Source organism: Mya arenaria, chromosome 15, assembly GCF_026914265.1.
Source record: "Mya arenaria isolate MELC-2E11 chromosome 15, ASM2691426v1".
NCBI classification, from domain to species: domain Eukaryota; kingdom Metazoa; phylum Mollusca; class Bivalvia; order Myida; family Myidae; genus Mya; species Mya arenaria.
The window spans coordinates 26,649,851-26,661,852 of record NC_069136.1 but is presented as its reverse complement, the minus strand read 5'-3'; the positions used below and the strand labels follow the sequence as shown (position 1 = coordinate 26,661,852).

General features: G+C 34.8%; 1 protein-coding gene across 3 annotated transcripts in view; it reads right to left on the bottom strand.

Annotated features, from left to right (window-relative positions):
* Nucleotides 1-12,002, bottom strand: part of LOC128220134 (solute carrier family 23 member 1-like) — a 33,284-nt gene that overhangs the window by 9,475 nt on the left and 11,807 nt on the right. For all 3 annotated transcript variants that reach the window (XM_052928404.1, XM_052928405.1, XM_052928406.1), the window contains 8 exons: nucleotides 11,438-11,554; nucleotides 10,576-10,742; nucleotides 7,637-7,767; nucleotides 3,964-4,010; nucleotides 3,357-3,538; nucleotides 2,909-3,023; nucleotides 2,550-2,703; nucleotides 1,930-2,079 (listed from right to left, as the gene is read on the bottom strand). In XM_052928404.1, coding sequence (XP_052784364.1) covers nucleotides 1,930-2,079; nucleotides 2,550-2,703; nucleotides 2,909-3,023; nucleotides 3,357-3,538; nucleotides 3,964-4,010; nucleotides 7,637-7,767; nucleotides 10,576-10,742; nucleotides 11,438-11,554 — 1,063 coding nt within the window. The remainder of the gene's footprint in view (nucleotides 1-1,929; nucleotides 2,080-2,549; nucleotides 2,704-2,908; nucleotides 3,024-3,356; nucleotides 3,539-3,963; nucleotides 4,011-7,636; nucleotides 7,768-10,575; nucleotides 10,743-11,437; nucleotides 11,555-12,002) is intronic.

The following is a 12,002-nucleotide window of genomic DNA, read 5'->3' as shown; positions in this document are numbered from 1 at the left end:
TTTCCAAAATCATGTTTTGACAGTGCTCCGGCAGACGGCCGTATTGTGAAAAGGTTTGTCGAGGTGTTTAAAGAAACTAAAATCTCAATCAAATTCTGGAAAAGACCGAAGGTAGGGCTCCGTAAGCTGCGTAGACTGCGCTTTGTTTCATTTAAAATGGTGAAAAAATAGTAAAATTATCTTTGTTTAAAGTATTTTTCAAATCAAAATATTGACGTAGCATTTATGACGCAATTTATCACGTGGTATACACACACTGTATATCACAGATTGCAGATTTGTTGCTTTGTCAACTTCCCTTACCATTAAGAGACAAATTAAACGAAAAGTGTAAGTATTTTTTAACATGAACGCTCGTTTGTTTAATCAGATCAATTAAAATAAATTATTTTAGATTCTATGAATAATTATATCATACAATAAGTCAGATACTTAACGTAAGAAATTGACTTTAGATTTGAAATGATTTAAGATGTTTAATGAATATCGTTCCTGACAGGGTCGGTATTCATAACACATTTTATAACGGTCATTTCCTTAGTTAAGTCATTTTCCTAAGTTAAGTCATTTTCCTAAGTCATTTTCCTAAGTTAAGTCATTTTCCTAAGTTAAGTTATTTTCCTTAGTTAAGTCATTTTCCTTAGTTAAGTCATTTTCCTAAGTTAAGTTATTTTCCTAAGTTAAGTCATTTTCCTAAGTTAAGTTATTTTCCTAAGTTAAGTTATTTTACTGAGTTAAGTCATTTTCTTAAGTTAAGTTATTTTCCTTAGTTAAATCATTTTCCTAAGTTAAGTCATTTTCCTAAGTAAAGTTATTTTCCTAAGTTAAGTTATTTTCCTTAGTTAAGTCATTTTCCTAAGTTAAGTCATTTTCCTAAGTTAAGTTATTTTCCTTAGTTAAGTCATTTTCCGTAGTTAAGTTATTTTCCTTAGTTAAGTTATTTTCCTAAGTTAAGCTATTTTCCTTAGTTAAGTCATTTTCCTTAGTTAAGTCATTTTCCTAAGTAAAGTTATTTTCCTAAGTTAAGTTATTTTCCTAAGTTAAGTCATTTTCCTAAGTTAAGTTATTTTCCTAAGTTAAGTTACTTTCCTTCGTTAAGTCATTTTCCTTAGTTAAGTTATTTTCCTAAGTTAAGTTATTTTCCTAAGTTAAGTCATTTTCCTTCGTTAAGTCCTTTTCCTAAGTTAAGTTGTTTTCCTTAGTTAAGTCATTTTCCTTAGTTAAGTTATTTTCCTAAGTTAAGTCATTTTCCTAAGTTAAGTTATTTTCCTAAGTTAAGTGATTTTCCTAAGTTAAGTCATTTTTCGTAGTTAAGTTATTTTCCTAAGTTAAGTTATTTTCCTAAGTTAAGTTATTTTCCTTCGTTAAGTCATTTTCCTAAGTTAGGTGATTTTCTTTAGGTAGGTCATTTTCCTAAGCTAAGTATCTCAAAGGTCATATGATATATTACTCAAAAAATATCTGAAGTACTTTCATTGATTTTATTGAATATACATACTTAATTTGTTTTATTCCAAAATACCCTGTACTTATCTTTTAATCTTACTTTTAACTTCTTAATAAATTAACTTAAGTTAGGAATTGACTTAATATTTTTATGAATACCGGCCCAGAGATTCTTACTGCAAAACCGCAGAATGTGTAAACATAATGTAACTGCAAAGATAAATCTCACGAACGTCAACGTTCTTTAAGCAGTCTCGACTATGAGAGATCGATATCTAGAAGGTTTTTCTTAATAAGAAAAGGAGTGCATGCTACATTACGACCCATTAATGACTTTTTTCACCGAATGATTTGGCACATTTCCGATTGATTTCTACCTTGTTATAAATATAAACTACATGTTTGTACATCTTATCTTTAGTTGGAACAGAACTGTTGTTGGCTTTCTATATGAAATATCATTAACTTTCAAATTCAAAGCACCTCTGTTAACGGCGTGTGTCGGTGGGGGTAGAGCGCCGGCCAATCTAGCGCATGTGTAGTAATCTCCAATACTCTCTATGACGGAGGTGACAACACCCGCAATCATAGCTATAAAGAAGCCAGAGTTGAACGTAGGCGTTCCCCAGTAGCCTGCAGAAAAAAAAAACCAAGATGAAGTAGTGAGTTCAAATAATATAAGAAATTGTTTTAACATGATACCATTTTCCACAATCCGGCCGACTCTATTATGCTTCTTTAAGTACACATATCCGGGTACTCCGGCTTCCCTACAACCGTACGAAATATCGTGTACAAGAGCGTGATAAGAAAAAGGCTTTTGCTTTACCTTTATGGGAAGTGAAATAAATTATAAACTAAAACTGTATACCGACTGAGTGTATGAACACATAAAAACAATTCGTCTCAACGAGATCAATCATGTACCAACCCTCACAAAATGTAAAGTTAATACCGTCAACTCAACGTTTATCACTTTTAACACCACCATTTAGTAACATTAAACTAGAATTGATGGAGCACATCATATTGGTGTTTTAATCTTAAAACATTATTTCAATCCATTTTTTAAACCGTAGAGTATGTCCGCTTTTCTCCAATACCTGGATAAGGAAATCTGACCCAAGCAACTTCATTTATAACGTCCAACCGGATGTCGGTTCTAGCTTCGTAACCATAATGACCTTCTTCGGGGAGAGCACCAGTAGCGGTGAGTATGTAACAAACAAACCACATGATGCACGTGGATAGGATTACCTGCAACACATATTTTAACATATTCTTCTTTTACAAATACTACATTAATGCCAACATAAACTCTGTGAACGACTCCCTTTAAGTGTACACACTGAACTTACAGCATTATTAATGAACTAAAAGCACACTTATATTTCGTAAAATAGTAACAAGCAATTACTGCTCTTGATAAGCTGTGTGATATAAGAGCCTTTAAAATAATTACCGAGAACAATTTATGAAGAACAAACTGTATTTTCTGGTCCTTGTTCTTGCTGAAAGGGTTGCTGAACTCGAATATTGGGATGATTTCAGAGAAAAGGATGATCAAAATTATGGTTCTGTAAGCACAAACATACTGCCGTTTACTGAATGAATCAGAGGATAACATTGCTTTTGCACCAAGCAATCAACCACGAAGAAAATAATGCTACAAAATAACTACAAAAAACTTTTATGAACATCATACCTATGACTATAAACTTGCAAAGAACTACGTCAGAGCTTGATACGAAAGCAAATATCATTAATCAATAAACAGTTAAAGGCGAACAATAAAACTTCTATCATATAATCACATGTTCTTGGTTGAAGCTGAGGAGCGGCTTAATAATTACTACAAAATACAAACAGTTTTTTCAACAGTTGGTAAGCAGGTTAAGTATTGAACGCACGCTGCAGAGATGCCCCAATGCTTCCCCGAGAGGTCGAAACCAGTTTCTGCCACAGAGAGACCCATCAGCATGATTGTCGGTGCCACGGTTAGAGGTCCGATAAACTTCAGTAACACGCTAACCAGTCCAGAAGCTCCGATCAGGATTTCCAGCAGGGCCGCAACCATGATTGAACCAGTCAACTTAAAATGTGTTTAAACGTATAAGAACATACGTATTGACTAATCGAAGATGACCAACTTATAAAAGAAATACATGTTATCATCTTTTAGTCGCATTCAAATAAAATACAGTAAGAATAAATGGTAAAAGAAAACTAAGCATGGTTTTCATTGGTTTGATAAATACAAGACTTTTTAATTATGCAAGGATTTGATGTCTTCGAAAAGTTTCAACTGCATAATTTTAAATAAACACTCACTCTAGAGACGCACAAAGAATCTATTAAAATTTTAATAGTATGTAAGTTGTAACATAAAGTGTCGCCTGTCTCGTAAGTTTCTATTTGGGGTTTTTATGGTTTTTATTATATAAAAAAATAAATCTTTTCTAATGCGTTTGCGTCATGGGATCCCCATACATTGCATCCATAACTATTACTTCATACCTGGTTCATTCTTTCTACATGGTCGCTAGAAACGGCGCCGTCCGCTACTGAAATTAAAATCCAAAGAATTCTTAAAGTCAGTCTGTAGATAGTCGCAAACAACAGGAGATATAAGGATAGTATACCTTACTGGATATCATTGAAGCAGCATTTCTTAATTTAGATACTTTTTCCAGAATCCAAATGTTATAAGACATTTATTATTGTGTTGTTTGTTTTTAAAAATAATATCATTTTATTTCAGAGTGAGTAAGACTTTTCATTTCGAAATTTCCACATTTTTATCACGACAGGTGAGTATTTTCATGATTATTATAATAACTTCACTTAAAATTTGGACGTTTAATAACTTTTAAAATTTATATTATATTCTGGTTTTAGGTTCCTCATTTATCTCGTAGTTATCTAAAAGTTTAGGGAGGACCTCTTCTATTTCATCTTTGAGCTGTTGTTAAATTTGTGAATTGCACATCCTGTAGCTTAAACGCGAGACACGTTGTGTTTTTTTTTAAATCCGAGGTCTCTGCTGTGAATTCTGGTTTAAATGCGCAAATATTTTATATCACGCTTTAAATACATATCGAATATATTAACTAACACACAATTTGGTTTTACTATATTCTATGTTTGGATTAGATCCCGTAATCATTAATGTTGTAATTTAGTTATAATGAAAGACAACAAAACTCAATATGACAAAACACTATTATGTCTTTAATACATTATTAGGCCACACCAAATTGATATTTCTTTCCGCGGTTTTACAGCTCCTATTTTTTTGAAAATGTAAAAAAAATTTTTTTATTTTTTTTTTTGTGCGCCCGCACCTCCATTTTGATCGCCTAGTAGATTTTTTTCAGGTAATAATTTATTTAAAGGCTAAAAATAGTCAAGTATATTTTTTCTACGCTAGTTTTCGTGTTTTTGCGTAGTGTTTTTATACTGTATATCGATCGGTTTAGAATGGGTTTCAATAAATTCAATCAAAATGGCGGCTTCCGGTATAAACAATGTGGCTCGAAGTTTGGAAATTAAATCTTATTTTTTACAATAAATATGTCTTAAGCATGCTTGAAGTCATTGTTGATCGTCTCATGCACTAAAGGATCATTATTTAAAGCAATCATTATGCAATAAAGCATGTGTATCTAAGACTGGTAGCGATTATATTGCGTAATTAGTGACTCGTTTTGAATGGAAATCGGACAGGTCAACTTAACTGAAACATGAGTCATTGTTTGGTCCAAATTGATGTATCAAGCTCATTTTTGATCAAATTCTGACAAAACAACAGTTATGAACAAATATCTTTTCACAAATAGCGATATAAACACTGGTCTGGATATACCTCAACATAAGTAAGCGGCTAAGTTTATCACCTTATATTTTGTTTTTATTTGCAGCATAATCCGGGATTGTAATATACTTGTCAATTGTAACCACTGCCCCGCCCACCCCTCGCCCTTGTTCCAGGGGTATACCGGGGACAGCAGAGGCATTGTGCTGTGTTTTTACCTTTCAGGTGGCCCCGCAGTGCCTAGTGAAAGTGGTTTTGTCTTCATATTGAAGATAGACAGGAGTGGGCCTCACATAGGTATTCGGGGTTGCGGGGCCATTTGGCAGGGATTTTACCAGCAGTGTGTCCCTGCAGTCGGGTATTTTACCCGGGTTTTGAGAGACCGGAAGTCAAAGTCCCCGCTATTCCAGACTGGGGGGTGGGAGCATATACAATTGGAATTGGCTGGTGCATAAAAACATCTCAATAACCCAATAACCTGAAAAATACCCTTGTTCTTTTTGTTTTAATAAGCACATGTCATTGCATTTCCTGTGATAATAAAAACAAAATTTAGTCTATGTTATATGGAGTCTGATGTTTGATGATGCCTGTGTAAGTGATCATTTTTTTACAAATCCCAAATCAATCCTAAGTTATGTCTAAATACAGTTGCATATGATGTTAAACTGATTCAGGTAGATTTATATGAGTCGTTTCAAACTTTTTACTAAAAGCAGGGTTATTGATTATTATGAATGATCGTCATATTAAAGTACGTTTTAATTATATAAGACATTAGATTTATCGATATAATGTTTGTACTAAACACGGATGAATAAATATGTATTCCGACATTTTCCCAATGTCCATTAGAGGTTCAGTTGAAGATGGCATTAAAATGGGTTTAAGGGCAATTATTTTGAACAATTTCTTATTTATATTGAATATAAGGAAAAATATATTTTTCGCTCTTCGCTCGAAGGTTTTTATGAAAACTGACAAACTTTTATTTTTATCTTTTTTTCGCTCGCTCGCTCCAATTTTTTTGGGCAAAAATCCAAGGAACTAAATATTAATTTGGTGTGGCCTTATGTAATGATGTGTTTATAAAATGATTTGCTTTAGAATAAGACGGAATATCTCCACTGCTTTTGGATACTCTCGTCTCTTTTCGTTAGTAGCCGGTTCTTTATATGTGGCACTATGTCTGATTTTTTTGCTGCATTAGTTGTATGGAAAAATATTTCATTCTTACGTCCGCTGCTTTTGGGGTTTCAAACAGACTGCGTATACAGTTGTTTGAAAAAAGTTTCATCCTTTTGTTTGTAGCTTCGTCACCTTGTTTGTAGCTTCGTCACCTTGTTTGTAATTTCGTCACCTTGTGTGTAGTTTCATCCTCTTGTTTGTAGTTTCGTCTTCTTGTTTGACGTTTTGTCACCTTGTTTGTAGTTTCGTCCTCTTGTTTGTAGTTTTGTCACCATGTTTGTAGTTTCGCCACCTTGTTTGTAGAATCGTCACCTTGTTTGTAGTTTTGTCACTTTGTAGTTTCGTCATCTTGATTATAATTCCGCCATGCTTGCTGTTCCTTTCTGTTGATAATACTGACGTTGATTATCACTTCTTTTGGGTCTTGCAATTCCGTTGGTCATTCGGTGAGAGTACGTTTCGGGAAAATATTTCTGGTGTGGGTTTGGATTAAAACGATTCAGTGTCTTTCATAAATTTGCTTAAATGTGTAGTTTGCGAAAACTTCAAGGTAATAAATAAAAAGAAAAAAAAACACACCAGAGAATATAAAACAAAAGGTATTTTGAAAAATATGTAAAGTTGAGGGTCCGATCACTCAGTATCATCTAAGAGAGAAAATTTGGAAGCAGCCTCGCCTTGACTGGATAAAATGTAAAGTGATAGCGTCAACACAATAAACTCCCCCTAGCACATCTGTTAGGGTTGTTCTAGTTTTATCCAATACATTATCCGGAAATACGAACTAAAAAATTATCTTACTTTATAGCAAACTACTTTACATGGCATTCCTACTTAACAGAATAACAAATACATTCAGTTTGCTATGGTTTCGTAATAAATCCAACCGCAGAACACCGAGCTGGCTTTGAATAATTGTGAACAGAGTAATCGGATTTTCTTTTTAATTGTGTTAATACATTTTGTATTTTTTTTAAAGTATCATGTAGCTTAGTTTCCACCTTCAAACTATTGTTGATGCTGATCATCGGCTAAATACAAATAATAGGAATTGGGAACGAGTAGTTCGTGCGATACTTTTGATGGATAACAATCCAAGATGTCTTTCTAAATACATAATTGCGTCAACGAAAGCTCAAGAGCTCGTATTGGCAACCACTCCGTATATAGGTTTGCATATCGGCTTACGCTGTGACCCGTTAGCTGTGATGTTGACTAGGCCCTCCTCTGCCGCGGCCGGACATGACCAGCGGGGTATTTTCACGAGAGCGAGCATAGGAACTATGTACGCAAATGCTGGACACTGTACTATAGGTAATCTGAAAAATAGGCAGATTTAGAACCGTCGCAGCCATGACCCGCTTATCACACATGACAAAAGAGGTATTAGTTTATACTTATAACAAGAATGTACGTTTTCGCTTGGTAAATGTGGTCTTTAAGTTCGTAAATCTATTAAATTGGAAAATCCAAGCTGAATATTCTGTAATGAGATCATACCAAATGTTTTGAAAAAAAAATCGTTGGTCACAAACAGACGAGTGTTACATTTGATATGAATATCGGGTACTCAGTGTTTTTAAACAAAACAACCGCAGCAAAACAACTCATATGAACCATTTTTCAATCACGTCTGAGTACTCTGTATAAGGTATGTTGTTAAAGAGACAATCAACTTTGATGATATGGACAGTTCATGCAATAGATGCGTTTGAAATCATAATTACTTATATATAAATAAAGGACTCCCTCTCATTTGACATGCTTTGACAGTCGTTGTATTGGGCGAAAATGGGAACCAGAATAAGGTGTACAGAGATTGTTTAAACTATATTTTTTTAGATATAGTAATTGAGCATAAGTAAAACAATGGTAATGTGTAATTCGACAAGCAAATTATTGGTCCTATGGAGAATGATGCCTATGTGTTTGTTGTTGAAAAAATGGCGAAATTAAAATGAAAAATAAAATAAAATGGTAGGTAAGTTGAAAAGAAAAACCATGTTGACGAAAAAGACATGTATAATATATATTTATAAATACATTCATATAAGCTATGAAAATGGCCAATATGAGGCCTTTATATCACGAAATATACTCCGAGTTTAAGTTCGAGATGCATATAGTCGGGTGATAGTGTGAAAAAGTATGCACATTTGGTTAAAATTTTGAAACTTGGTAACCTTGCAGAAGCTCAGGACCCACTCTGAATTCATCCAATATGGCCACCAGAATTCAAGATGGCCGCCATTATCATATTTACTGTGACCTTAACAAATGACTTGTTTTGTGTTGTTTAATGATATTAAGATGTTGAAAAAGACCTAATTCAAATTTCATACAAATATTCCTCAAAAACAAGATTTATGTTGCCCTGGCTACCATAATTTCCCTGAAAAAAAGATTAATTTATCGATTTAAGGGCAAGAACCCTATAAGTTGGTGCATATTAGAAAGCATTTAATATGTGACAGTATGGCAAAAGTTTTGATCTTAATTTCATGTAATCTTTCTTTAATGAGGACCAAGAAATCCAAATGGTATTCAAGATGGTCGCCATTAATATCTAAATGAGTATTTTTTCTTTAGATATGTCACACATTTAAAAAAATAGAGCCATATATTTCAATGTATATTGCTCATGTTTCCTAAGTACCTTAAATTAACATGATGCATTTACTACCTTAGGGTCAATGCCATTTCAAGATTAAAGTACAAAAGTGGCAAAAAAATATTTTCCAGTATTATGATTTTGAATAACGCAAAAACAAATTATTTGTATTCAATTTGGGATGACATATATGTAAATTAAATATTCCATTTCATTAGATTACTTTTAATAAAATCGTTAACATTATTAAGTAAAGTAACCTGTTATGGTTAGAGTAATGACCCTCTCAGACTATCTCCATAGCATTGAGTACTAGTCTTAATGATAGAGCTGCACATGGATTTGATTGCTTTTGAATGGGCTTAATGGTTGCCAAAATGTGTAGTATTTGGCATTGAAAAGGCCTCTTGTGAGAAGCACATGGCTTATTTGGCTGTGAATGGGCTTAATCATGGGCCAACATGTGCTGTATTAGACACTGAGAATGCTTAATGACAGCTGCACATTAGCTGGTTTGGTTTAAAATGGGCGTTTTGGTTGCTAAATTGTTGTCAATTTAGCCCTGATAATGCTTAATGAGAGATACACATGGGTGTGTTGAGCTCTGAATGTGCTTTATTGTAACCATAATGTAAATGAAAATGACAGAGATCAAAACTGGCTTAATTTTAGGCTTCTAAAATTTGTTTATCTATGAATATGAATGTAGCAACAAAAGGAATTGTTAAATTCTGGAAAGGGTTTGTGTAGAAGCCTTCTGTGGCTTGTTTTTGAACATCAACTAATTGAATAATGATACCTGATAAGTTAAAACAAGCATATACCCAGCATTTCATTGTGAATAAACACCTAAGTGTGAGCTTGACTTTAGAGGGAGGGACACGGGTCTTGCACGCGACACGTCGTCTTGATATGTGAAACACATGTGGCAAGTTATTTTAAAATCTGTCCATACAAGGGAAAATTACAGCCCGGACACGACAACCTATACTCCATATCCTTATATGCAGCAGTTCATTGTGAATAAACACCTAAGTGTGACCTTGACCTTAGAGGTAGGAACACGGGTCTTGCACGCGACACGTCGTCTTGGTATGTGGAACACATGTGGCAAGTTATTTTAAAATCTGTCCATACAAGGGAAAGTAACGGCCCGGACACGACAACCTATGCTCTATGTCCTTATATGCAGCACTTCATTGTGAATAAACACTAAGTGTGACCTTGACCTTATAGGTAGGAACACGGGTCTTGCATGCGACACGTCATCTATGTATGTGGAACACATGGGGCAAGTTATTTTAAAATCTGTCCATACAAGGGAAAGTTACAGCCCGGACACGAGTTATTGAGCCGGACACACGGACGGACGGACAGACGGACGGACGGTGCGATTTTAATATGCCCCACCTTTGGGGGCATAAAAACTGTAAATAATTGTATTGTGTGCATATGACACGATTTATTGCTTACTGGCATAATAATTTTTCTATGAAATTTGTACGTGTGATCTTACCTTGCTCCCAAAAAGGTCTGCAGGAGTGTACACACACCACAAGCAAATATCATGTTTCCAAGCAACACAGATCGCACGTGCATTGCTTCCGGTATATTAACGGCGCAAATAATAGACGCCATGAGCCCGGGAGTGGCTAGATTGGAGCTTAACAACATCAAGTAATGCTGAAAAAGGTTTACATTTGAATGCTACAGCGCCTTTGTAATAAATTCTGGTTCATCATTTACCGGAATTTAAGAAAGTTCGATAATGTTGCTAGTTTAATTGTGTATACTGCAGCAAACTCGTTTGCAAGAATTGCCCTGAAATACCACAGTTAACCTAGTTCCATTCAGTAATAAAGGCAAGGTAATTGCCCAAAATACCACACTTAACATAGTTCTAGTCAGTAGTAAAGGCAAGGTAATTGCCCTGAAATACCACACTTAACCTAGTTCCAGTCAGTAGTAAAGACAAAGCTATTGCCCAAAATACCATACTTAACCTAGTTCCAGTCAGTAGTAAAGACAAAGTTATTGCCCAAAATACCACACTTAACCTAGTTTTAGTCAGAAGGAAAGGCAAGGTTATGGCCCAAAATACCACACTTAAAACGTTATTGGCCAGAATCTAAAGCTGAACACATTTCTACTCAGAAAGGACAAGTTGTTGCCCAAATATCACACTTAAAAATGTTCTAGTCAGTAGTTGATGGCAAAGTCTTTGCCTCCAAATCCTAAGCTGAACACATTTCTACTTAGAAGCTAAAACCCGGCAATTTACGACTCAGTTTCAGTCTGTAATAAATGCACGGCCATTGCCCTGAATCCGTCGCGTACCAAATATCTAGTCAGTAAAGACAAGGTAAAAGCCAAAATACCTGAAATCCGAGCAGTATTGTGGAGATCCAGGGTGGGTTGTCGTCTACCTTGTACTGCAGACCGGACAGGATGGCTGACTGCATCTTCTTGCTCTTAGTCTCGCCCTTACGAGCAACCTGAAACAAAGGGCTACATGTTTGGTTTTGACTACGGCCTCAGAGTTTTTAACTGTTTAAAATAATGTGAATCCTTTTATTAAAAACTGGCGTTTTTCATTCTGTGTAACAACACTCTGAGAGAAGGGGCCAGCGAAAATATACAGGATATATTTAGTGTTTTTCATAAGACACGCTTCCTCCTTTTCGTTGCCTTTAGGCTTTGTCATTCTGAAAGGACGAACAGTTTCTCAGACATTCTTTAATACGTATTAGTGTTTTCAAAATTTTTGCTCTCAAACAGGCCTCGCAGTTTAACAATATAACTTCGCATTTGTAAGTACAACATCACCATGTCTTCTGACTCTTTCTTGAGAAGAGGCAACGAACGGTTGGTCCAAAGAACAGTGGTATTCATTTCATGTCCCAGTAATGAATTGATCCCTTTTTTGCCTCAACATGCCTTAGG